Genomic DNA, 27,800 nt, shown 5'->3' on the forward strand with positions numbered 1-27,800 from the left:
GTTTTGGGGTCCTCAGGGCGAGGGTCGTCCTTCGTACGCATCGGGGCGTGAGGGGGGACAGCCTGGTTGGGCAATGCTGCGGAACCCATCGTTTGCATCATCTTAACGATCTTGTCGACCTTTTCTTGCATTACTTGGAATTGCACAGGGTTAACCGCGGCTGGGGGTTGCGGGATTTCTTGGTGTGGAGGGCTACGACGGTGAGATTCTCGAGATGGGGATCGGCCTGTCGATCGCTCGGACTAGTTCTTGGGCATCTTGATCACTTTCTTGGTTGTGCGGTAAGGAAGAGATTTTAGGAAAGGCTTTTACTGCGTTTCCCACTGACGACACCAAACTGATACTGCTCAATCCGAGGTGGTGCACGAACTGACGGAGCCGAGGTGGTAGGGCGGAGCCGCGCTTCAAGACCTGTGATCAAGAAAGGATGTCAGAGGCCCAAGGAGTTATCCCTGGGTAGATACTTCGACGCTCAAGTCAATAGAAGGTGGTGGATGGTCGGGCCGAGCAAGAAGGGTGCTGGTCTGAGCAGAGTAACAATATGGATGCTAGAAATTGGAATCCCTTACCTTGAGAAGGAGATACCTCTTTATAGCCGAAGGTCTATGTCCTGGTCAGATTGGGTTTCTGGGGTTGCCGAGATGAGGTTAACTGCCGAGGTCTTTAGGATAGAGTTCTATTCCCTAGTGGAGTTGTCCTCTTCCCTCATCTTATCCGTAGTTGTGCTTATCCGCGTGACGTGTAGTTGATGTGGCTGAGAGGATAAGATGGGGGGCTATAGTAATAGCGTAGCGTGGCAACAGCCGCAGAGTCAATGTATGCCGCGGAGCTAGCCGGGCCATGCTGACATGGCCGGGGATGACCAGGCAATGATTGGGCGGCCACGTGTCGTCTAAGGCCAGATCAACCATGACCCGAACAGGTACATTAACTAGGTAGTCCTAGTGGAGATGCGGATTTAAGTCCTGTTAGCAACGTTTAAAGACACACAAAAAAAGTAAAACTCATATTACCCTTATGTTATTTGTGAGACCAATTTGTCTTTTTAAACTTTAGTTTTTATGAAATCTTAGGTGTAAATGTTTCTCAATTTTCTTTTAACAAAATTCATCTTAAAAACATGTTGAGAGTCATTATTTGTATGTATTTGGAACCGTAGATGTTTATTTACTAAATATTTATATTTGATTTATTTGTAAAATCAAGAAAAATAATAATGAACCCATTTATTGATAGTTAAGTGTCATTAAACATTACATCAGCAAAACATTTTATAAACGCCGACCTATTTGAGAGAATGTTAAAATGAAACTTTCCCTAACGATAGAAGCACATAAATCAATGCTTATTTTTACAATTCTCTATTTATACAAATCCGCATAATTATCACCCCTAAACATAGGGTGGCTACTTGTAATTTATCCGAGATGATTCAAACCGAGGTCAGCTACCGAAGAAGAAAAAGAGTAAAAAACCATCTCGGACCAATGTCTCTGGTAAAAAATACTCTCAGGGTTGACGGTCCACTTCTACAGTTCTACGGTTCTACCAAGAAAAGAAAAAGTTTAGCAGTTTACGGTCCACCGACCGACCAATGATATCGAGTCAGTTGATTCAGTCCAATCGGTCGTTAGGTGTCTTATTCGATTCGTCGTCGACTGCATGTGCGAATGCGAGTTCGAGGGCAGTTTGGTAAAATTGTGCTATCTTCAAACCAACTCAAACTGAGGGGCATTTCGGTCAAAACAAGTAAACAGAACAGAACAGTCCCAATCATGGTCTGAATACCGAAGCTGTGAAGAGTTTTCCTCGAGTGGCGGCCTTCTTTCTCTCTCCTCCTCCTTTTCTTACTTGGCGCGTCTAAAAAGCAGAGAGGGAAATAAAAAAACATTAAAAAACTCTGTCTTCAGGGGATCCCCCCTTCTCTCTCTCACACACAGTAAACCAAGGAAAATTCTAGGATTTCTCTGCAATTCTTCCAAATATACTCTCTGAATCGAGTCTTGCTTTTAGAGGCGGAGCTCATAATCCGCCCCACGATTGCTCTTGTTTTTTGGCTTTCGCAACCGCGCCGGTGTTGGATGAATTTGGGTTTCTCCAGCACATCGTTGTCGGTCTCCGATCTCGTTCTGTCGCTAGGATTTGACAAGAAAAATTTGCTGCTCGTTGGTTGATGGCGAAGCGAGGTTATAAGCTGCGTATCCGTTCATTTGATTTAGCTAAGTGTTTGGTTTTGAATGAGTTCTGCATTTAGATGCATTTGTCTAAACTTAGGGTTTGTGTTACTTAGCTAAGATTTTAGCTCGAAGAGAGTGTTACTTGGTTTAGCGGGGTGGCTTTCATTTTTTATTTATTTTTATATCTCTTGCTTAGTTTTTGTTCTGTTGAATGTTGCCCCACGAATTGGTGAGGAGGAATGTTTTAGACTTTGTATAATCCGATTCATTAAGTTCTTCTGTTCGGTGGATTCATTTTGCTCCATTGGATTGTTTATTTTGCTTGACCAATTTACTTTAGAAGAATTCGTTGCCCATGCATCGAGTGTGAACTGTTTAAGTATCGGAAAGAAATCGTGTAGACTTCTTGTGACCGGAGGAGAAGATCATAGGGTCAATTTGTGGGCGATTGGGAAACCGAACTCATTACTGGTCAGTTCAAATTCCGAAATTCTCTTCGGCTACACATTCGTGCTTTTCTGAATTTGTCATAATTTTTGAACTCATGGCTTCTAATAGGTACTTCTGTTTCTACATCTTGTGGTAAATATAAACTAATAACTCAAACCGAATTGAAATATACACGGTTTAGTTAACCAAAGGATAATTCTTTGATGGACTTAAACGGGCCACTTATTTTCTTTTTAATTGCATGCTAATGTTAATCCTATAACTTCTCATTGTCTGCACCTTTATCTAATTTGGCAAGGAGATCTGACGTTTAGGTACATAATTACCTGCTGTGACAGGATATCACCCTTCTTTTTTTTGTGTGTAAATATGCAGAGCCTGTCTGGTCACACAAGTCCAGTTGAATGTGTAGCTTTTGATTCAGCAGAGGTTTTGGTGGTTGCTGGAGCTTCTACTGGTGCAATAAAGCTGTGGGATTTGGAAGAAGCAAAGAGTAAGTCTATTCTTTTCACCCCATTGATTGTTTAAGTTGGAAAACACTTGCTAAACAGTTGGTGGCACAGCTTGCTAGGTAGTTTAAGTACCAAGATATGGCACCTGAAAATTGGAACTCATGGCACATGCACTGTAATAGAACGCATGAGTTAATGACTCAAGGAAGCATATAATTGAAATAATCCTGTTGTTTGGTCTCAGTTGGGCTTGGGAATCTAATCGCTTGCATCCCAAGTCTGACTCATTAATTTTGTTGATTAAGACCTTCACATAGCAATTCCTTTACTTTTTAAACTAAGGCTTGTATTCGGAGAATTTTTGGCATTTTCTAATTTGTTTTATGATTCTTGTTGAAGTGTAGTTGTTCGCACCCTTACTGGACACAGAATTAATTGCACTGCTGTTGAATTCCATCCATTTGGTGAGTTCTTTGCATCTGGTTCTCTGGATGCTAATCTAAAGATCTGGGACATCAGAAAGAAGGGATGCATTCACACATACAAGGGCCATACTCGGGGAATTAGTACCATTAGATTCACTCCTGATGGACGCTGGGTTGTTTCTGGTGGACTTGATAATGTTGTGAAGGTAACCATAAAGCCATTGATATACTCCATCCCCTCCCCCCAAATAAATAAATAAATAAATGAATGAATAAAACTGTAAATAACAGCTTCTAAAACTATCTGAACAGGTATGGGATCTAACAGCTGGAAAGCTTCTACATGATTTTACATTCCATGAAGGACGAATTACCTGCATAGATTTTCATCCCCTTGAGTTCCTGCTAGCCACAGGTGAGTATGACTTTTAGGTTATCTCTGTGACATATGCATATGTGTATATTATGTATGTATAGTGTATATTATGTTTTCTTGTTCCGTTTGAGATGCCAAGACTTGATACATATCCATAGTTTAATGATCACCTTATTTATCATATCGAATGCATTTCCATTTATAAAAGTTTATGCACATTTGTCGACTTGGTTTTCAAGAAGTGAACCGGCAATTAGGCTTCTTATAAACTTAGGAATCTCCTTCTGTATGGAGATGGTTGTCTGTTTACAGAAAGATCTATGCACCTACAAATAGACTGTAGATGGATAAAACAGGACCTCTTATAATTATAAAGAAGGAAAGTAACAAGCAAATCAAACTCAATAAAGCACGCGACTTCTGGACCCTCCAGACCTCACCCCTAATGATTAATATGACTGAATTCCACTCTCAAGATAGCTGAGTCACTCCCGTGACTCCCCCCTACCACCTGCCATCTCTCCTTCATTCTTCTTGAATTCTCTCTTTTAAGTTTCCTGTTGTCCTTTCTCTATTCCTAATATGAACATCTCTCAGGTCAGGATGTTAAAAACCTGCTTTGTTGTTTCACATGTTCCCCCTTGCTACCTTGGCCCTTGTCCAAGTCAGGTGTGCATTTGTGACAAGCTCCTCTTACAGTTTTTCAAGTTGTTTCTTCAGCAAATCCATCCCCATCTGTAAATAATAAATTCAATGGTCTTGTCACCAAGACTCACATTGCACAACTTGGTCCAAAGCCACAGGAACTGTTCTTTCTTTAGCGAGACCTCATCCAACATCACCTACTCCATATCTGGGTTACTCTTCCCACTTCTACAGCTGAACCATCTCAAGTATCCTCCCGTCCCCTCCCCTCCCCAACTAAACCCAACACCTCTTCAATAACTTCCATAATAAAATGTGCTTATAGGTTGTAGGATTATCCCCTCCCTTAGAAGCGGTATCAGATGCATTAAATGTAGGCTACGAGAGATTTCACCTGCCCCTGACCAAACCAACCATGGTTTATCTTCTGCAGAAGAAGATGAACAAGAAACTGCAACCACAACAGCTGGGTGGATGTGTGCTGAATTTGGATAAACTCTCCCAAGATGCTTGTCCATTTATGTATAAGATCAAGTTTCCTATGTCATTCCCAGGTGCTCCATCATTCTCGAAAATTGCAGTTTCAGTTCATAGTTTTCAAGGTGCCAAAAGGCAAGGCAGGCAACAGGGGGGCATCTTGTTGCCTAGGCACCCTAGGTGTCACCCAGATGATGGATTTTTTTTTTGAATGAAAACTATGAATCCTAGGGTAATTTCCCTAGGTTCCATAGCACCCAGCAAATATCTTTCACTAGTAATTATATATAATCTTCATAGAAAAGTATAAACTTCATATTAAAATATAGAAAATCAATATATTCATGAGAAGGATAGAATGAAAGAAAAGAAAATTCAAAAAATATAGCAATCATCTGAAATACAAAAGAAGAATGTATTGATTGGACAAAAATATGTTCTTACTTGCTTAGTTGCTTTATCGGCTTAGGTTTTGAAGTCTTCAAGGGTTCAAGACAGCATACACCAACATGTGTGTTGACTGAACCGTAACAAATAAGAAAATAACACCCAACTAACTCTGTTTTCTACAGAGTGGCCAAGGACCCTCTCCCTCATCAGTAATACAATTTCTTTCTCACTTTCCAAAAAAAAATATAAACCTTCAAAATTAATAACTTAATTTAGTTATGTCTATTTGGTATTATAATCTCAAAAAATAAAGAATATAATGACATTTCATATACAAATAGCTTGGCACTTAAGTAAGGCAACCCTTCATGGGTGCCTTGTTGTCTAAGTTTCAGCTTAACTGTTTCTTAAGTCCATGTGGCCCATGGGCCTTTAATTTGTTTTTTTTTTTTTTGAAATAAGAGTTAATTGATTGTATTGATAAAAGGAAAAGTACATGAGGAGATGTACAGACTACAACAAAACTAGCAAAAAGAAATTACAGAGGCAGATGATTTTCCCTAAAGGTACCTGATTTAGCTAAACCATCAGCTGTAGTATTCAGTTCTCTGGGAATCCAGATTAGATTTACAGTCAAGGTGTTCAATATGTCTCTGGCCTCAGATGGGTAATGGGCTAGTCTCCAAGGGCCCCCCCTCCCCTAACCATCTTATTGTGTTTGCAAAGTCTCCTTTTAAAGGGGATGTTTGGTATGGCTTCTGTTTATTAAATAAACATTTGTACTTGATTTGTCTTCAAAACCGAGAAAAATTGGTTGATAAACATTTTTCTAGTGTTTGTTGACAGCTAGGTGCCACATAAGCGGAACAGTAAATAAACACCTTTGTATTAGGGGAAATGTTAAAATGAAGCTTCCCTCAACGGTTGGATTGCACGTAAAGCGATGCAAATGTTTATCAGATAAACAGGCCCACCAAATAACAATTTGGGACAAATGCCTACATGGCGATGAGCTGGCACCGTTTATCTAATAAATGGAAGCCATACCAAACACCATCAAAGTTAGAACAGACCAGCCTTTTTCTTTAGCAATTCGAAGACCTGTGAGTGCAGCCAAGATTTCTGCTTTTGGTGAATCAGCAACCCCGATTGGGCCACTAAATGCCCACTTAATGCTTTCGTTCCTTCCTCTAAAAACTCTGCCAATCCCAGCAACTCCAGGGTTTCCCAAATCACTTCCATCAAAATTTAGAATCAGTTCTGATACCAAACTTACAGGAACAGCAATTGATACCAAACTTACAGAATCAGTTCTGCAGATTCCATAGATTGCCCAAGAAAATAATGTGGAAGAGTAAATCTTCAAAAGATCTGGTTGTGTTTTCAAATCTGCAGAGTCCATAGATTGTGCACCAATAAAATTTCCCCCTGCTGGGTCTCACAGAAAAATCGTCAAAACCCTTCCCAAGGTGAAATGGGGCCTACCAATTGCATGTGGACTATGTCGATGGCTATAAGCAGATCAGACACTGTCAATCAGGTCCACTCGACGAATGGTGGGTCAACTTCGCGTTGTCACAGCCGGCTGGCGGTGGTGCCCAGGGTGGAGCGTCCAAAACTTGGCAACTTTGAACCGGATTCATAGATGATGACACCTCACATGATCTTCTGCAATGCCCTCTCTCCCCTCCCCAAATCGCATTCTCTCAATCAGTCGGACCCGAAAGAAGAAATCCAACCGTCCCTGTGTCGTCCAATGCCTCATTGATCTCTGCTCGCAAGGGAAGCTCAAAGAAGCAGTTGGGTCCTTAGAGCTCCTATCCCGCCTCGGTCTCTGCTTAGACCATAGGACGATTACTTTTCTCTTCCAACAGTGTGCGAGCTCTAGATCTCTCAGAGAAGGAAAATGGATTCACCTCCATTTAAAGTTGACCAGCCTCAAGAACCCGAAAATGTTCTTGTTGAATCATTTAATTAATATGTACTTTAAATCCGGCAACGACCTCGATGCCCACCGGGTTTTCGACAAAATGCGGGTAAGAAATTTGTACTCTTGGAACAATATGCTCGCTGGCTGCGAAGCTCGGAATGCTTAAGCCAGCAAGGAGATTATTTGACAGAATGCCTGAAAGGGATGTTGTGTCTTGGAACACCATGATAATTTAATTGGCCCAACATGGATTTTGCGGTGAAGCTTTGAGGTTTTATGCTCAGTTACGTCGTTCTTCACTTGGGTTCAATCACTTTAGCTTAGCTGGTGTTTTGACTGCATGTGTGAAGTTGGAGAATTTGTCTCTTACTAGGCAGGTACATGGCCAGGTTTTAGTTGTTGGGTTCCTTTCAAATGTGGTTCTCTCGAGCTGTATTGTTGATGCTTATGCCAGATGTGGGGTGATTGGTGATGCTAGAAAATTATTCAATGACATGCCTACAAGGGATGTGCTTGCTTGGACAACTTTGGTTTCAGGGTATGCCAAATTGGGGGATCTTGAATCAGCTACAAAATTGTTTGATGAGATGCCAGAGAAAAATCCTGTGTCATGGACAGCTTTGCTTTTTGGCTATGCTTGGAGTGGTATGTGACATGTGCACTTGAGCTCTTCAGGAAAACGATGACTATGTGCATTAGACCGGATCAGTTCACTTTCAGTAGTTGTCTTTGTGCTAGCGCAAGTATTTCTTCACTCGGGCATGGGAAACAAATCCATGCCTTTATGGTAAGGACTGGTTTCAAGCCTAATACGATAGTTGTCAGTTCACTCATTGATATGTATTCAAAATTTGGAAGTTTGGAGCTTAGTTTACGGGTTTTTGATCTCATGGGTAATAAGCAAGACACTGTGCTATGGAACACAATGATCTCGGCCTTGGCACAACATGGCTGTGGAGAAGAGGCTATACAAGTTCTTGACAGTATGGTCAGCCAGAAATAAGAGGAAGAGAAGAGAAGAGAAGAGGAGAAGAAGAGAAGAGAAGAGAGGAGGGAAGAAAGAAGGGTTTTGCAATGTAACAGTGCTGGCGACGCCAACCTTTATTTTAATATATATAGGGCGGCAGAAATAACAAGGGAAAAGACCCTTGTGCCCCTGAGTACAATAACAGACATAACAGAAAGAAAAAACGAAATAAAAAACACTTTAATTATCCAAACAGGCCCTAACATTAGCAACTAAATTATTTTAACACTCCCCCTCAAGTTGGAGCATAGATGTCAATCATGCCCAACTTGTCACACAAATCTTTGTACCACACATGATGGAGACCTATGGTGAAGATATCTGCAAGTTGTTCTTCTAAGCTGACATATGGTGTACACACTTCTCCACTTTCAAGTTTCTCTCTAATAAAATGCTTGTCCACTTCAATGTGTTTCGTCCTATCATGCAGAACTGGATTAGCAGCAATATTGATGGCAGCTTTATTGTCATAGTAGAGTGACATAGGATTGCTTACTACGAAACCCAGTTCACCTAACAGATTTCTTATCCACATGATTTCCGCAACCCCATGAGCCATCGCTCTATACTCTGCTTCAACACTAGATCTAGCCACCACACTTTGTTTTTTGTTTCTCCATGTGACAAGGTTTCCTCCTACAAAGGCACAATACCCACTGGTAGACTTTCGGTCATTGACTGCTCCTGTCCAATCTGCATCTGTATATACTTCCACTTTTAAGTGACTGTGTTTCTGGAACAACAAACCAGCTCCAGGAAACTTTTTGAGATATTTCAAGATCCTCTTTGCAGCATCAAAGTGAGTTGTCCTAGGGCTGTGCATGAATTGACTAAGGACACCCACTGCATAGGCAATATCAGGCCTGGTCATAGATAAATACAAAAGTCTCCCCACGAGTCTCTGGAACATCTTTACATCTTTCAAAAACTCTCCCTGACTGTCTCCTAGATGGTGATTAGGTTCAATAGGTGAATCAAATGGTTTTACCCCCAACTTGCCTGTATCTTCTAGTAGATCTAGTACATACTTCCGTTGGGAAATAAAGATGCCCTTGTGAGAGCGGGCAACTTCAATTCCAAGGAAGTATCGTAAGGGGTCTAGATCCTTCACCTCAAATTTAGTGGCTAAGAATTTTTTCAGTCTCCTGATTTCAGCCTCCCAATCTCCTGTGATCACTATGTCATCCACATACACAATAAGGGTTGCAATTTTACCTTCACTTCTTTTCACAAATAGAGTATGATCTGACTAGCATTGTTTGAACCCCATCTATTGAACTGCTAAATGAAACTTACTGAACCAAGCCCGAGGTGATTGTTTCAACCCATATAGAGATTTTTTTAACTTGCACACCTTTTGTTCACTGCCTTTGGCATAGAACCCTGGGGGTTGGGTCATGTACACTTCCTCTTCCAAGTCACCATTCAAGAAAGCATTTTTGATGTCCAATTGGTGAAGATCCCAGTCAAGATTTGCTGCCAAGGAAAGAAGAATCCTGATAGAGTTCATCTTGGCTACTGGAGCAAAAGTCTCTGCATAGTCCACTCCATATACCTGTGTGAAGCCTCTTGCTACCAGTCTAGCCTTGTACCTTTCAATAGTTCCATCAGCCTTGTGTTTCACTGTGAACACCCATTTGCACCCCACTAGTTCCTTCCCTTCAGGAAGGTCTACCAACTCCCAAGTGCCATTTTTGTGTAAAGCATCAATTTCTTCCTGCATTGCATCTGTCCATTCAGGTTTTGACAAAGCTTCTGCCACAGTCTTAGGAATGGGAACACTGTCCACAGAAGAGAGAAAGGCATGATATGAAGGCGAAACATGCTTATAGGACACAAAGTTAGAGACAGGATGATTAGTGGTATAAGACCTAACACCCTTCCTCTTAGCAATAGGAATATTAAGATCATTGGTGACAGGTGAATCAACATTTAAAGGAGCAGATATATCAATGGGAGCAAGTGTACCTGGCTGATGAGACGGATCTGCCTCGGGTGAATCCGATGATGTTGGTTACATAGTGTCGGGCTCCACGGTTCTTGAACTCTGCTGGCTCTTATGGCGACGATGAAAAACCCGGAATGGAGGAGGATTGGGTAAAGGAGGTAGTTGAATTTGAGTCGTCGCCTGTTTCTCCTCAACCCTACTCTCCCCCTGAGGAGAAACCGAGAAAAAAGGTTGATTCTCAAGGAATGAGACATCAATGGAAACGTAGTACTTGCGAGTAATGGGATCATAACAACGATACCCCTTTTGAGATAAAGGGTAACCAAGAAAAACACAAGGAATAGCCTGAGGATCAAGCTTACCACGAGTAGGGGACATGTTATGGACAAAACAACGACACCCAAAAACACGCATTGGAATGGTGGACAGCGGGGCTGTAGGGAACAAGAGCTGATGTGGGGCCTTATACTCTAGTAGCCGAGAGGGCATGCGATTGATGATATATGTCGCACACAAGACTGCATCCATCCAGAACTATTTTGGCACATTCATATGAATCAACAAGCCACGAGCGACTTCGAGAAGGTGACGGTTCTTCCGTTCAGCCACACCATTTTGTTGGGGTGTTCTGGCACAAGAGCTTCGCTGAAGTGACCCACTCGAAGCAAAAAACTTCGTGAGATCACTATGGAAATATTCCTTCACATTGTCCGACTGGAAGATATGGATTTCCGTTTGGAACTGAGTGAACACCATGCATTGAAAATCTTTCATAATTTGTGGCACTTCATCTCGAGATCGCATAGGGTAAACCCAAGTGTATCTAGAATAATCATCAATCAAGGTAATGAAGTACTTATAGCCAGCCGCAGTAGGTAGAGTAACAGGGCCCCAAACATCAGAATAAACAATATGAAATGGAAATTCAGATCTTTTATTTCGTAAAGGTAAAGAACTTCTACAATGCTTACTCAACTGACAAGTTTGACACTGTAACTGACTCACTGACAAGGACTCAAACAACTTTGGAAACATAACTTTTAACGACTCAAAAGAAAGACGACCTAAACGACTATGCCATAAATAGGCTTGACTCTCACTTGACGAACTCGTGGACTCTGTTGCCACTAGACCAGCATTATTCTCCAACACATAGAGACCATCCACCATGCTTCCTCTACCAATCGTCTTCCCCGAGGTCAAATCCTGAAACACACATGAAGACGGAAGAAAAGTGATTGAGCAGTTCAAGGAGTGAGTTAGACTACTAATAGACATCAAATTAATAGGTAATTTCGTAACATGCAGTACATTAGGAAGAGTAAGGCCAAGTGGGAGAGGTATGGTGCCTCGACCAACTATGGTAGAAAAAGAAACATCAGCCAGTCTTACCTTATCTCTCCCAGAGAGAAGGTTATATGTCTGAAACAAATTAGACTTACCGGTCATGTGATTTGAGGCTCCAGAGTCAATAATCCAAGGCGAATCAGTAGTATGAGATGACACATGGAAGGCTGTGGCATTACCTGATGTAGACGCAAACGAGGTAGAGGGAGTAGGCCCAAAATCCATCTGGCGGAGAGTCCTACCATACAATTCCAAATGTTCATGGAAGGAGTTGATAATATCTTCCTTAGGGTCAGAACTGGGATGTCTCTCCTGAGTTACCGAAGGACTAGTTTCTGTCGATGCCATATTAGCTGAGTTATACCTTTTTTTATTCTGCTGGCCTGGTTTCTTGCCCTGATCAGGTGCTGACTTCTTACCCAAATCTTATGCTCATTTAGGTTTTCCATGGAGATCCCAACATGTATCTTTCGTGTGTCGTGTCTTCTGGCAGTGAGTGCACCAAAGCTTACTCTTATCATCTGATTTTTTCTGAGTGTCACCCTTTTTAAAACCACCTCCGACATTTGTATCTGAATTTCCCCGGACAGCTAGGGCAACTGACTCCCCTTCTACACCATTCATCACACTTCTTCTGCTTTCTTCTGATTGCACCAAGGCATACACCTCCTGAACTGATGGCAAGTCTTTACTACCCAAGATCTGCACTCTGATGGACTCATACGACGGATTCAGCCCTAGGAGGAAGGCAAACACTCGTTGCTAAGATACAAGTGACTTATAGGCCTTTGCGTCTTCATCACACTTCCAATTCACATTCTGATAGTGATCAAGTTCTTTCCATATTGATGTCAAATCAGAATAGTACATCGAGAGACTCCTCTCCCCCTGCTTGCAAGTAGAGGATTCAACTTGCAGTTGATATATCTTGGCATAATGTCTCTGCTCTGAATAGGTGGACTTCGCTTGTTCCCATATCTCACAAGCAGTTTCAGCCCACATAAAAGTCTTCCTTACTTGTGGCAGCATTGAAACCAAGAGCCAAGACATCACCATACTGTTCTCTTGGTTCCACCTATCATGCTCAGCACTTCCATACTTCGGTTCCTTCACTCTCCCATTGATGTATCCTATTTTCCCCCTAGCAGTGATGTAAAGTTTTATTCCCCTAGACCACTCAAGGTAATTCAGACCATCAAAGGGAATAACAGCCATGGGAAAGCTCATATCCATTCCCCCACTCACTCCATTGTGGCTCCCTGAAATCTCTGAAGTAGCAGAATTCTCAGTCGACATGGTCAAACAGTTAATCAGTCCCAAACACCGGACTTAGGACCCCTCCTTACTCCACAAAACAATGCTCCACTCAGTTCACACCCACACACTTGGGTTTAACAACCAGGTTGAGCACAAACAGTACCAAATTCCGGACAAAACAGAGGTAATATTCGGCAGATTTCAGACCTGTATAGTTTTAACAGTTCCAACCTACCAGAATTCCAGAATATCTAACAGCCATTAATCAGCAGGAGAGATCCTTCTTACTTATAGTCAAATCAAACCATTGAGAAGACAGGTCATCCTTGACCTACAGTTGTCTTAACACATGAACAGGATCACACGATCCAAAAAAACAGGGGGTACACAGATTTGACAGCATTCAGCCGCCCAGACTCATAGGGTTTTCACTCGGCACATGACCAAGGAGGGTAAAGAAGAGAAAAACAGGGAGAACTGTACCAGTTGTAGCTGTTTTTCAGTTCAGAATCCGATTTCTGTTCCTCCCAGGTTCTGCTAGTCTGTTCGATCTGTTCTCTCAGTAAGGTTGTTCGATCTGCTCTCTTTAATCAGTATTCCCACTCTGATACCATCTTGACAGTATGGTCGGCCAGAAATAAGAGGAAGAGAAGAGAAGAGAAGAGAAGAGGAGAAGAGAAGAGAAGAGAAGAGAGGAGGGAAGAAAGAAGGGTTTTGCAATGTAACAGTGCTGGCGGCGCCAGCCTTTATTTTAATATAAATAGGGCGGCAGAAATAACAAGGGAAAAGACCCTTGTGCCCCTGAGTACAATAACAGACATAACAGAAAGAAAAAACGAAATAAAAAACACTTTAATTAGCCAAACAGGACCTAACATAAGCAACTAAATTATTTTAACATTATTTTAACACAAGTGTTGCACAACATGGTGCAAGCAGGGACAAATCCAGATGAGATCACCTCGGTTGTCTTTCTCAATGCATGTTGTCATTCAGGTCTTGTGCAAGAAGGAATTGGCTATTTTAACTGCATGACCCATGATGGTGGTATTGTTCCAAACCAAGAGCACTATGCATGCTTGATTGATCTTTTGGGCTGTGCTGGACGTTTTGATGAGGTGTTGGATCTGCTTGAGAACATGCCTTGCAAACCCGATGGCAGAGTTTGGAATGCACTACTTGGTGTTTGTAGGATTCATGGAAATATAGATTTGGGAAGGCAAGCAGCAGAGTTGGAGTCAGTAGAGAAGGATATGTGTTGGAGCCTCAATCATCTGCTGGATATGTGTTGCTTTCAAACATATATGCTGCAGTTGGGAGGTGGGAGTCAGTAGAGAAGGTGAGACACCTCATGAATGAGAGACAGGTGAGAAAAGAACGAGCTATCAGTTGGATAGAAATCGAGAATAGAATGCACACATTCAGTGTATCAGATCGATCACACCCCTTGAAAGATGAAATATACTCAATTTTGGAACAATTAGCTGGTCAGATGGAAGAAGATACTTCTATTACATGAGACTACAAGATTCTGATTCTGTTATTATTTCTTAACTCAGCAAGGAGCGTACTGAAGAAGTAGCACAGAAGCTGTACCATTTTGCTTGTTCCTGGCAGGTTATAGGCTCTCCTTTATGGAAGGTCATGCTGTAGGAGTTGGTCTCAATAGCGAGATACTTTTAGATACCCTTTCTTAATGAAAATTAAATTTGGTTACCATGTGCGAAAAAAAAATTCCCCCTGCTTCCAAGACCACTGCCCCACCATAAACTTCTCAGTTTATGACATCTTAAGAGGCCGGAATATAGTGGAAAATTCTACTTCTTTGAGGCTGAATCTCAGGATATTTGGACTCTTACTGTCCAAAGGGTAAAACTGAACTTTGATGGAAACTCTTTAGGCAACCCGGGCCCTTCTGGAATAGGTGGAGTTCTAAGCAATGCAGAGGGCAGACTAATTGCTTTATTTTCTGGGCCAATATGAGTGTGGGATTCACTAAGAGTGGAAGTGTTGGCTGTACTACAAGGCTTAAGGCTGGCTAAGCAGATGGGGCTTCATCAAATCGAGGTAGAAGGGATTCTAAGCTAGTAATTGGGTGGGTGCAATCACAAAGTTTGGGAGTCTGGGTATAATTGGGTGGTTGATAGTTATATTTGTGTTTAATTATCTTAATGAAAGTTGTAGGTTTTCAAGACTGCTATTCAGTCTTGATCACTAAGAGATTTCAGGTTCGATGAGAAGAGAAAGTGAAGAAGATGTAGAAGAAAGAGTGATGGAAGAGCAATAGAACACAGATTTTGAGGAGAAGAACAGAATGTCAATATTTTGCCGCCGCCACTTTAAGTTAATATATATAGGTTATGCTAGTTACATGAAAGGACATATCTGCCCTTGGTGTTTACATCATAACTGCTAACAAATAGCAAACAATATAAAACTGAAACTAGAAATAACAGAACAGCAAAATAACCACAGCTGTGACTAGATACATTCTACCCTACGGACAGAGTGGGATCACAGCTGTGGGGCCCACATCAATGTTCTCTACACTCCCCCTCAAGTTGGGAGTATATGTTCATCATTCCCAAGTTGGATAGATCCGCCTCTAGCTTCTTTCTTGATACGGCTTTAGTAAGAATGTCTGCTAGGCATACTGGATGTGATGTAAGGGAGGCATACTTCTTGAGATGAGACCCTCTCTCGCACAAAATGGCGGTCGACTTCAATGTGTTTGGTTCTGTCATGCTGTACTGGATTATGTGCTATATTAATGGCGGCTTGATTATCACAGTACAGCATCAGGGGCTTCTCATACTCAATACCCAACTCCTCAAGTAGAGATCTTAGCCATAGGATTTCAGCCACTCCATTGGCCATGGACCTGTATTCTGCTTCAGCACTTGACCGGGAGACAACACTTTGTTTCTTACTTCTCCAGGAGACAAGGTTTCCTCCCACAAGGGCACAATATCCCGAGGTAGACCTTCTGTCATCAACACTCCCAGCCCAATCTGCATCAGTATAAACCTCCACCTTCATGTGATTGTTGTTCTTGAAAAGTATACCCCTACCTGGGCATCTCTTCAAGTAGGCTAAGATTCTTTCTGCCGCAAGAAGATGTGTGGTTCTAGGAGAATGCATGTACTGGGTGACAACACTAACAACATAAGTAATATCTGGCCGAGTGAGGCAGAGATATAGGAGCTTTCCTACCAGTTGTTGGAACATAACTTTGTCTTCAAGAAGCTCCCCACTCTCGGCACTAATCCTGTGATTCTGTTCAATTGGTGTATCTGCAGGCTTGACACCTAACTTTCCAGTTTTCGCCAACAGGTCTAGGACATATTTCCTCTGAGATATGAAGATCCCCTGTTTGGATCTAGCAACCTCAATACCCAAAAAATACCGGAGTACACCAAGGTCCTTCACCTCAAATTCTTGGTGAAGAAGCTGTTTAAGAGACTCAATCTCATGGCTATCATTCCCTGTGACCACAATATCATCAACATATACTGCCAACAGTGTCAAAGAGGACTCCACCCTCTTGATGAATAGGGTATGATCTGACTGGGCCTGTACATATCCAAACTTCACAAGTGCTAGTCTGAATCTATCGAACCAAGCCCTAGGTGACTGTTTCAAACCATACAAAGCCTTGTTGAGCCGACAGACCTTCTTACCTACTTCTGCATCATAGAATCCAAGAGGCAAATGCATGTAAACTTCTTCCTGCAGATATCCATTCAGAAAGGCATTTTTCACGTCCATTTGGTATAAAGGCCAAGTGTGACTTGCTGCAAGGGACAAGAGAACTCGAATAGTAGTCATCTTGGCTACCGGTGCAAATGTCTCCAAGTAATTTATGCCCTAAGTCTGTGTAAACTCTCTTGCAACTAACCGAGCTTTATACCTCTCACTAGATCCATCTGCATTATGCTTCACCGTAAATACCCATCTGCATCCAACTGGTTTCTTTCCTTTTGGCAAATCAACTACCTGCCAGGTGTTGTTCTTCAACAGAGCATCCATCTCAACTTGCATTGCATCTTTCCATTCAGGGACGGATAGGGCTTCTTGCACTGTTCTTGGAATAGGGACATTGGAAATGGAGCTAAGGTAGGACCTGTAGGTAGGAGATAGGCGATCATAGGATAAAAAATGGGAAATACAGTGGGCTGTGGATGTGGTACAATGTCGTTTTCCTTTACGAACTGCAATTGGAAGGTCAAGATCATCTGTAGGGGAAGTCTCTGTGGGCTTTGGGACTGAAGTATCTGGACCTGGAGCTGCAGATGAGATTGGAGCTGGTCTGGACTGCTGATGATCATGATCAACCTGCCTGCATCGCCTGTGATAAACCCTCAACTCCTGATCCCTCTGACCACCCTCACCATTGCAGTTGTCATCACCCAATGGAATAGGTAAAGGAACTGCCCCACTCTCACTGCTCTCCCCCTGAAGACAAGAACTCAAACCCCCACTCTCACTACTCTCTCCCTGAGGGGCAACCCGAGGATAATAGGGTGTCCCCTCAAAGAAAGTGACATCCATGGAGACAAACTTCCTCCCGGAGACAGGATCATAACATCAATAACCCTTTTGAGTTTGTGCATAACCAAGGAAGATGCATTTGGAGGCTTTGGGTTCGAACTTGGAGGGATGGGGTCCGAGAAGCTGAACAAAGCAAGTTCAACCGAATGTCTTAAGGGGAATAGAAAACAAGTCCTCACATGGGTGTAGAAGCGAAAAAGGAGATCGCATATCAAGGACCTTGGAAGGGACCCGATTAATAAGGTATACTGCCGTGAGGATAGCATCCCCCCAGAAGCGAATAGGGACATTGGAAGTAAACATGAGGCTTTTAGCCACTTCCAAAATGTGCCTATTCTTCCTCTCGGCAACTCCATTTTGTTGAGGTGTATGAGGGCAAGAGCTCTGGTGGATAACCCTATGATGAAGAAGATAAGATGTCAATGATTTAGCAAAGTATTCATTTCCGTTATCAGATCGGAGAACTTTGATCTTGGCATCAAACTGGGTTAGGATCATTTGATGAAAATTTTGGGTCAGGGAAGGTACCTCATCTCGTGAACGCATGAGATAAACCCAAGAAAAGCGGGTATGGTCATCAACAAATAACAAAAAATATCTGTACCCACCCATGGAAGCGATATGATAAGGCCCCCAAACGTCAGTATGCACAATATCAAAAGAATTATCACTCCTTTTATTATTCAATTAATAAGGCTTTCTACAATGCTTAGCAAACTCACAACTTTCACACTGTAGCTGATACAACTCAATAGACTCAAATAAAGTAGGAAACAGACTCTGTAAAGATCAAAAAGACAAATGACCTAATCGGTTATGCCAAAGCATAACCGGACTCACACTCTGAGAAACAAAAGACAACTTCTCTACTGCCTCTCCCTGACGGAACCACTCCCCGAGCAGATAGATCCCATTCGTCTCACGGCCAGTCCCAATCACCTTCTGCGTCTCCAAGCTCTGAAAAACACATCGGTTAGGGAAGAAGGTTACTAAGCAGTTCATATGCTTGGTAATACTACTGACTGAAAGAAGGTTAGTATCAAGCTTAGGCACATGCAAAACAGATGATAGGGAGATAGTATCTGAAAGCTTGATGTCACCCTTCCCAGAAATAGGAACCAGGGAGCCATCAACAATAGATACCTTATCCCTACCAGAAGACAAATGGTAAGTAGTAAACAGTGAAGGCAAGCTAGTCATGTGATCAAATGCACCTGAGTCTATTACCCAACAAGGTTCAGTAGTACCTGGAGCTGAGGCATGATAGGCTGAAGCTCGAGTACCTGAATGGGCGAAGGCAGATGTGACAGGGGCTGATGGAGGTTGCGGTGGCTAAGCTGAATTTCCAACCTCCTTTTCTAGCTGTATTAGGGCAGCTCGAACTGCAGCTAAGGTCTCCAAAGATGTTCCTTTTGTGCCAGATGAGGATGCTGAATCAGTGTTCATGGCTACATGAGCAGTGCCCTTCTTGTTTCTTAACTTCGCAGGAACCAAGTGGGGATGCAGTTTCCAACATGTCTCTTTTGTATGTTTGGGTTTCTTACAATCTTCACATACTACATCCTTCTTGTCTTCCTTTCTCCTGTCCTTCTCTGAATCACCCCCTGATTTGGGTGTAGCCGCTACAAAGGCTGATATGGGTTGCATCATAACCTTCCTTCTGGTTTCTTCACTGTGTACAAATGAGTAAGCCTGAGAGAGAGTCACACTGTCTCTAGTCAAAATCTGCTGCCTCACAATATCATATTCTGAGTTCAGTCCCGCTAGGAACTCAAACACTCTGTTTGTCTCGATGTGCTTTCTATGGGTCTGAGCATCTTTGGGACTCTCCCACTCAAGAGTCTCTAAGTGATCAATCTCATGCCACAGGGACTTCAAGGTAGAGAAGTAGACCGATACCGGTTTCTCTCATTGTTTAAGGGTGTTCACTTCACATTTCAATTCATATGCTCTGGCAACATTAAGGGGTTGGGAGTAAGTTTCTTTTATAACATCCCATATCTCCTTAGCTGTCTTTGCCCACAAATAATTCCGGCTAATATGAGGCTGCATAGAATTACACAGCCATGTCATAACCAAGTAGTTTTCTTGCATCCACTTGGTATATGTCGGGTCTCCCTTGGAAGGTTCTTTCATATCTCCCAGGAGGTACCCTAATTTACCTCTTCCACCAATAGCCATCATGGCTGATTGGGCCCATTCCAAATAGTTTGATCCATCAAACTTTACGGTCGTAATCTGACCACCCATCTCAGAAATACCACCATAACTGATGTTCCCAAGACTGCCTTCTGCCTGAATTTTAGACTCCATTTCTGTCAAGTCTCAAAACAGTACTTGAATCACCAATCACAATCAAAACAGTATAGGCCTGATCTGTATTCTCAGTGTATGTGCACAAAACCAAAGTAATTCTGATCTGAAACCAACTAGCCGACACAGCAGTAGCTGTCCGTAGATCTCTAACCCCCTTAGAACTCTGAGAACAGCTTTAAAACAAAAACGATATGCTAGGGAAAGTTAGAGTTTTAATCAGTCCTGAAAGGAAGCAATTCAGTCGCACAGTCCAAACTGTATAGATAAGCTTGCAGTAGGGTTAATAAGAAACCCTAAAATCTGATCGGACCTACCAATCAACTTAAGAGTAGCTCTAGGTAGATCACAGGGTTCAGTCAACCGCTAGGCATTGCCGTAGATCACTTTCAAACCCTAGAGTAGAGAGAAACACAGTTCGGTTCAGGGTTTGCTGTAAAACCCTAGGAAATCGAAGAGAGAAAGAGCTAGAATGGTTCGGCCTTCCCCTCCAGATAGATCCAACCTATCTTCTCAGAAAGAACTTCTATTAAAAAGTAACAACTTACAAGGAAAAAATAGTTCGCTGCCTTCTAGGGTTACCTGAACCCTAGTCTTCTCTGATCCTTCCTGACCACCAACACTCTGCAACCCTAGCAAGTTTCCAACAGCTGCTAGTACCTCTGGCAATCTCCAAGAATTAGTCTGCGAACTCCTCCTTTTCAGCTTTCAGTCCTAGGAGATTCTCATGTGGTCGGCTGGTATTAGACTCACATGAAAAACCCTAACTTGGCTCTGATACCATGTAGGTTTTCAAGACTGCTATTCAGTCTTGTCACTAAGAGATTTCAGGTTCGATGAGAAGAGAAAGTGAAGAAGATGTAGAAGAAAGAGTGATGGAAGAGCAATAGAACACAGATTTTGAGGAGAAGAACAGAATGTCAATATTCTGCCGCCGCCACTTTAAGTTAATATATATAGGTTATGCTAATTACATGAAAGGACATATCTGCCCTTGGTGTTTACATCATAACTGCTAACAAATAACAAACAATATAAAACTGAAACTAGAAATAACAGAACAGCAAAATAACCACAGCTGTGACTAGATACATTCTACCCTACGGACAAAGTGGGACCACAGCTGTGGGGCCCACATCAATGTTCTCTACAAAAGTAACCGTTTCCAATAAAAAAAAGGATTAAGGAAGTAGAACCAGATTTTCCTTGTTTCTGGGCAATGGAGAAAGAGGTGATCAGTGGATCCCATGGGCCTTTAATAGTCCTTAGTCTTTCCTGAATTTTGTGGTCTCCATCATCAGAGGCCCACCATCCAAGGCCCACATTGACCCATAAATTCTTCCTCTCAGTCCAGTCTACCTGGCTTACCAAAGACATGGTGATTCAAATAAGATGGATTAGAAGATCAGCTAACAACATGACTGATGGTTTAGCTAAGCAAGGAGTTCAAAGACAATCTACGTTTTGGGCTATGTTCTAGTTAGTAGGTGCAAATGAAACTGATAAGGAGGACTCGGTTGCACAGTTTGTTGAGCAAATGAGCTGTAAAATAAAGGATCCAAATGAGTTGAAGGTATTTTTGAGGAAAGGAAAGGTAAAGACAAAACCAAGGAAGAGGAAGTTGAGTGAGTCAGACAGGCTAAGACGAGATGTAGAAGAAGATAAGGAGTTCAGTGAGAGAAAGGACAGAAGAAGAGGGATCAATTGAAAAGAGGACAGGTAAGGGTTTTTTTAGAAAGTGATGATGAAGATTCTTAGTTGGAATGTTAGGGGGTTAAGGGGGCTAGGAAAAGGCCTTTAATAAAAGAAGTACTAAGAAAAGAGAATCCAGATTTGGTGCTGATTCAGGAGTCTAAGCTGATGGAGTTTGATAGGAGATGGGCTAGATCGGTGTGGAAAGTAAGGGGCATCAATTGGGCTTTTTGTCCTTCGTGGGGAAGGTTAGGAGGTTTAGTGACAATGTGGAAAGAAGAGGTTTTTGAGGGAGTGGAGAAGTTGATTGGGAAGTTTACTGTTTCTATCAAGTTAAGACACAGGGTAGATGGATTTGAGTGGGTATCAACTAATGCGTATGGTCCAACTGGTTATAGAGAACGAAGTGAATTTTGGGAGGAATTAGGAGACATTAGAGGACTTTGGGAAGGTCCTTGGTGTTTAGGAGGAGATTTCAATGCCATTAGATTCACAGAGGAGACTAATAGGGTGAGGAGAGGTGGTAGCACTAGCATGAGAAGGTTTAACAGCTTCATAAACAGTTTTGAGTTGAAAGAGGTTCCTCTGCTACATGGCCTATTTACTTGGTCCAATCTCCAAGAGAACCCTATATGCTCTAAGTTGGATAGATTTTTATTCACAACAGATTGGGAGGAGCACTGGGGGACTATTATTTCTAGAGCGTTGCCTAGGGTAACATCAAATCATTGGCCTATTACCTTAATGAGAGAGGATCTCGGTACTAGAGGGCCCACTCCTTTCAGATTTGAGAACACGTGGCTATCTCACCTTGGGTTTATTGAGTTGGTGGAAAATTGGTGGAATGACGCTAACCCAAGTGCTATTTGGGAGGGGATGAAATTTCATTGGAAGTTGAAGGAGTTAAAAAGGAAGATTAAAGGTGGAATATTCTACAGTTTAGAAGGATAGAAGAGAGAAAAATTGAAGTGATCAATTAGATTGAGGAGTTAGATGCCAAAGAAAGGGGAGGCAATTTTGAAGTGAGAGACAAACAAGAAAGATGGAAGCTCAGGAAGCAACTAGAAGACATCCTATTCAAAGAGGTAGTCAGCTGGAGGCAAAAGTCTAGATATAAGTGGGTGAAAGAAGGTGATAGAAACACCAAATTTTTTCATGCAATGGCCGATGGTAGAAGAAGGGAAAATCTTGGAGATAGATGGGGTGTCAATATCTCAATAGGATGAGATTGCTAGGGCCTTTGTGGAGCATTTAAGTCTTTATTTAGAAGGCCTTTAAACCAGAGAATCTGGGTGGAAGGGTTAGATTGGCCAAAATTGTTCGAGGAGAAGATGTGGCTTGAAAGAAATTTTGAGTTGGAGGAAATAAGGGAAGCGGTTTTCTCAATGGATCGAGCTAAAGCACCAGGACCGGATGGCTTTACCATGGCTTTTTACCAAGATTGTTAGGAGATATTAAAGGAGGATATCCTTAAAGTGTTTTTTGAATTTTCCCAGAGGGGAGTAATAAATCTGGGGTTGAACTCAACTTTTATTGCTTTGGTCCCAAAGAAAGTGGGAGCAAGTCATCCAAGAGACTTTAGACCCATTAGTTTGGTTAATAGCTTGTATAAAATCATTGCGAAGGTCTTGTCTAGAAGAATTAGAGAGGTGTTTCCGGAGCTAATCTCATATAATCAAGGGGCTTTTGTTTGAAATAGGCAGATTGTGGATCAAATTCTAATTGCCAATGAGTGTGTGGAGGATAGGCGGAGAACAAGGAGGAAAGGGGTTGTGTGCAAGTTGGATTTAGAGAAGGCTTACGAAATGGTTGATTGGTCTTTTTTGATGCAAGTGTTGGATGTCTTTGGTTTTGGGGAGAAATGGTGTAAATGGATCTTGGGTTGTATAGAGACTTGTCATTACTCCATCCTGGTAAATGGAAAGGTAGTGGATCACTTCCCGACTATTAGGGGAATTAGACAAGGGGATCCCCTCTCTCCATTTCTTTTCACCTTGATCGCTGAAGTGTTGGGGAGGTTAATTGAGAAAGCATATTCAAGAAGTCTTGTGAGGGGATGGAGAGTTGGAAAAGACAACATTCCTATCACCCACTTATAGTTTGTTGATGATACAATTCTATTTTGTGAGGGGGAGGATGTGAGATGGGCCAAAAACTTGGAGTTGGTGATTCAAGTGTTTGAACAAATGTCAAATATGAAGGTGAACTTCGATAAGAGCTGTGTGGTGGGGATCAATATGTGGAAGAAAGAGCTATATTGGAGAGGGCTGAAGCTTTGGGTTGTACGGTGTCTCAATGGCCGCTAAACTATTTGGGGATGCCCTTAGGGGATAACCCGAGGAAAGAGAGCTTTTGGAGCCCCCGTAATTGATAGATTTGCTAAGAAGCTAGCCTCTTGGAAGAAGAACTATTTATCTCTTGGTGGTAGAATTACTTTGATCAAGTCTACACTAGCTAGTTTGCTTGTGTATTACTTATCGGTTTTTAGGATCCTAGTGAAGATAAGTAGGAGTTTGGAGAAGTTAATGAGAGACTTCTTGTGGGAACTAGGGGAGGAGAGGAAGGATCATAGGGTGAATTGGGATCTAGTCTCTAGGAGTAGGGTTGACGGAGGGTTAGGTTTAGGTAACATTCGGAGGAAAAATGAAGCCTTGTTGGGGAAATGGCTGTGGAGGTTGGGAGGTGAGAGGAATAAACTGTGGACAAGGATAATTTTAAGTATTCACGGTCAAGTAGATGATGGCTGGGACACTAGGAATTTGGCAAGGTCTGTTGGTGCCTGTCCTTGGAAATCTATACATGCCATTCTTCCTTCATTTTTGCAGCACATTAAGTATGACCTCTGCTCTGGGAATCAGGTAAAGTTTTGGGAACACATTTGGGTGGGTGAGATACCTTTGAAAGACCAATTCCCTTGCTTGTTTTCACTCTCCCGATTTAAGGGCAAGGTTGTATCTAGTTTTCTAGTTCCTTCTCAGTCTAATTTTGGGTTTGATTGGGATCTGGGGCTTAGAAGAGGCTTAAGGGATGTAGAGGTTGAGAATGCCATGAGTCTAGTTCAGATCTTAGACCGGGTGGTGTTGGCTCCCTTTGAGAGGGATAAGAGACTGTGGACCCTAACTCCTTCTGGAACCTTCTCTTGTGCCTCTTTCTTCAAGTCCGTACTGCCTTCATCCAGTCCATTTGTACAAAACTTTCCAGTTAAGGATGTTTGGGGTAAGCCGATTCCTCCAAGGATTGGAGCCTTTTGTTGGGAAGCCTTCCTCGGAAGATGTAATACATGTTACGTACTCCAAAGAAAAAGGCCTTTTTGGTGCTTGTCTCTGAATTGGTGCATTCTTTGCAGGATAATGGTGAAAGCTCCTACCACTTATTAGTTTCTTGCCCCTTTGCTACTGATCTTTGGGAATGGTTTCTTTTCTCTTTTGGTTGCAGGTGGACCCCACCGCCAAACATTCAAAGTTTGTTTAGCTCCTCATACTTTGGTTGGCCAAACAAAAGGGGAAGGATAATGTGGAGATGTGTGAAGGCTGCTGTTTGTTGGACTCTTTGGGAGGAAAGGAACACCAGAATTTTCTTTGAAATTGAAAGAAGTAAAGAATGCCTTATTGAAGTAGTAACAGTGAGGGTGGTACATTGACTGAAATCCTTGGACCTGTTTGTTGATATTTCTACGGATATGTTGCTGAATAGCTGGCTGGAGGTGGCATATTCTGCTCCTGCTCATTCTTTAATTTGTCCTGTGTGGTCACCACCAGGAAGTGGACTTATAAAGCTAAACTTCGGTTGAAGTAGTGAAGGAAATCCAGGTCCATCAGGTGTAGGAGGGGTTTTCAGAGATGAGGATGGGAAGGTGCTTGCTTTGAATTCAGATTCCATTGGGTTTGGAGACTCTCTCAAAGCTGAGGTCTATGCAGTACTGGAGGGTATAAGGAGGTCTTAGGAACTGAATATACAAAAGTTAGTCGTTGAAGGGGACTCAAAGCTGGTCTTAAGTTGGTTACAAGAAAGTAGTGGACTTTGGAAATATGCTAATGAGAGGAGGGAGATTAAGTGGCTAACTAGAGGACTGGAAATCAAGTTTCAGTGGGTCAAGAGAACAGCAAATGCATTTGTGATGCTTTGGCAAAGCAGGGGGTGGGAAGGGATCAAATGTTTTGGGCTGTTCTGTAAGTTTTTCTTTTTTGTTATCTTCCCGGAGTGAGTTAAGCCTGTTTATCTGTTATTGATAAAAAAAAAAATTAAAGGGATTGTCTTTTGGGTTTGCTTTGGGCTGTGATGTATTTAGTGAGACAGTGTGGATTGCTCGTCCACCCACAACTTCTTGTTGTACTTGATTTTTCTAATTAATGAATCTTATGCTTTTTGTTTACAGAAAAATGATCATGAAGTTATTTGAATTTTGATGTTTGGTAACTTTCAGTTCCTGCCCTTTTTTTTTGTAATGTTCAAAAAGTTAAAGGACTCCAATCAAAAACTTTTCTTATCAGTTTTTTGAGAGTAGTCTTCTAGTCGTCTTCTAACTGACCTTTTGGGTTTTTTGACGAGCTTATTAGGCCCATTGCCAACTTTTTAGGCCTGAGTTTCCTTCCTCTCCTTTCCTTTTATTTCTCAAGGACTCTAAGAGGATGCCTTTTTTCCTTGCAATCAAGGCTTAGCTTCCCATAAGCACATGCCAGGACATTGCCATGTCAAATGTAATAGCATGATCCTTGATTCCTGGTTTTTGCCCAAACCACTCACTGGTTGAAAGAGATGAAATAAGTGATACACACTATTCTTGTGTAGATACATATAAATGCATATAAACAAATCCACTTAATCCAATAGGTATAGGAAAACTAAAAAATGTAGAAAGGGACTCACAGGTCAATACTGCTTGGTTAAAAGGAGAAATGAAAGGAGTCAAAGGGCCATAGATTAGATAAGTGAGATCACTAACATGTACCTTAGAAGCTATTTTTAGATGGATTCCAAGACTTGCTGACTTACATGCTGATTCTTTAGCTAATTAAAAGAGTTAATTGCAATCAATGACGTGGAGGAAGTACCCTCTGGGATGAAAGAAGCTTTGTTGGTGGAGTTTCAGCTCCTCTTGGAACTAGGAGAGCAGCACCGGGCTGTATCTGTTGTACATATATTGACTATACCGATTGCATTTCCTTACCATATATTTTTAATGTCAATAAAACATACAGTTGATAAAAAAAGACAGTCACTTAGTCATGCATAGACACTGATGTCTATTTGTTATAACCAAGAGTGCATAAGTATTTACAGTGTAGGTTTTGCAAAATTTTATTCAGATAAATCTTCATTGAGTTGAGTTGACAACCAAGTTTCAATTTCAGACAACTGTGGTTGATAAGATGCAGCCTAGTGGGTAGTTCATTTTTATTGTTCTGTTCTGTACATGGGAACCCATTCTTTCCCTTCTTGAATTGTATGTGTTACAAATGGTCAATAAACTGGCTTGAAATAACTTATGCCTCATATAATGTAGTTGCAAGTAGCAAGTTTCATTCCTTTGTTGAAATGATTAGGGTTAATATAAGATTTACTTTTTCAGGTTCTGCAGACAGGACAGTAAAATTCTGGGATCTAGAAACATTCGAACTGATTGGATCTGCAGGACCAGAGGTAAACAAACTGTTTGTTGTGCTTCCAGTCTTCCTTAAAATGTTAATTATTGTCTCTTCGCCAGGACCATTTCTTGGTTTAGTGGTAAAATCTTGGACTGGCAAGTGTGAGAATGTGGGTTTGAGTTTAAGAGCAGCCACTTTGTGCAAAAAATGTCAAAAGTTAGGGACTGTATCCACTCTACCCCTCCCAAGACCCCAGATATCTGGGATGAATATTGGATAATGGGTTGTAACCCTTGTCCAGGTCACTAGGAGGGTATGTTTTCACATGCCATCCTAGTGACCTGGGTTCATGTCCTCCTGATTACTTTGTGTTCCATTATGCATAAAGGAATGAAAATTATATAAAAGTACAGTGCTTAACCAAAAAGTGTTTATCGCCTCAACCAAAAGAATTATACAGAAGTACATGTTTAAGCAAAAGGTGTTTGTGGCCTAATCCAATGGCCTGCAACTCCAATTGACCTTACATCCCATACTACAGGATGAATTGGATTTTGAGGTTAGACCACTTGGACAAGCCTGACTGGCCAGAGTAATATTTGAATCTTATTCTCTATTTCTATCTAATTATTACTTGATCTTACACCTTACAAATTTTATCTTGCTAAATATATCTACATTGACTCAGTGTGACCCAATGTAGATTGCTTATTGTTGATGCTCTTTAAAGCTTGTTGGTGTCATTCACTTGAGGATAG

General features: G+C 41.8%; 1 protein-coding gene and 1 pseudogene across 4 annotated transcripts in view; both read left to right on the forward strand.

Moving 5' to 3' along the window:
* The first annotated feature begins 1,853 nt into the window (after positions 1-1,853).
* Positions 1,854-27,800, forward strand: part of LOC104612577 (katanin p80 WD40 repeat-containing subunit B1 homolog KTN80.1) — a 41,305-nt gene continuing 15,358 nt past the window's right edge. For all 4 annotated transcript variants that reach the window (XR_737828.3, XR_737829.3, XM_010280028.3 and 1 more), the window contains exons 1-6: positions 1,854-2,198; positions 2,518-2,648; positions 3,003-3,120; positions 3,484-3,710; positions 3,817-3,919; positions 27,027-27,097. Coding sequence is in view for 2 of the 4 variants with exons in the window: in XM_010280028.3 (XP_010278330.1) it covers positions 2,174-2,198; positions 2,518-2,648; positions 3,003-3,120; positions 3,484-3,710; positions 3,817-3,919; positions 27,027-27,097 (675 nt within the window). In the remaining 2 variants the exon portion in view is untranslated. The remainder of the gene's footprint in view (positions 2,199-2,517; positions 2,649-3,002; positions 3,121-3,483; positions 3,711-3,816; positions 3,920-27,026; positions 27,098-27,800) is intronic.
* LOC109115852 (pentatricopeptide repeat-containing protein At2g21090-like) lies at positions 6,923-14,420 on the forward strand (annotated as a pseudogene).

This window comes from Nelumbo nucifera, chromosome 1, assembly GCF_055504915.1.
Source record: "Nelumbo nucifera cultivar China Antique chromosome 1, China Antique-T2T, whole genome shotgun sequence".
NCBI classification, from domain to species: Eukaryota; Viridiplantae; Streptophyta; class Magnoliopsida; order Proteales; family Nelumbonaceae; genus Nelumbo; species Nelumbo nucifera.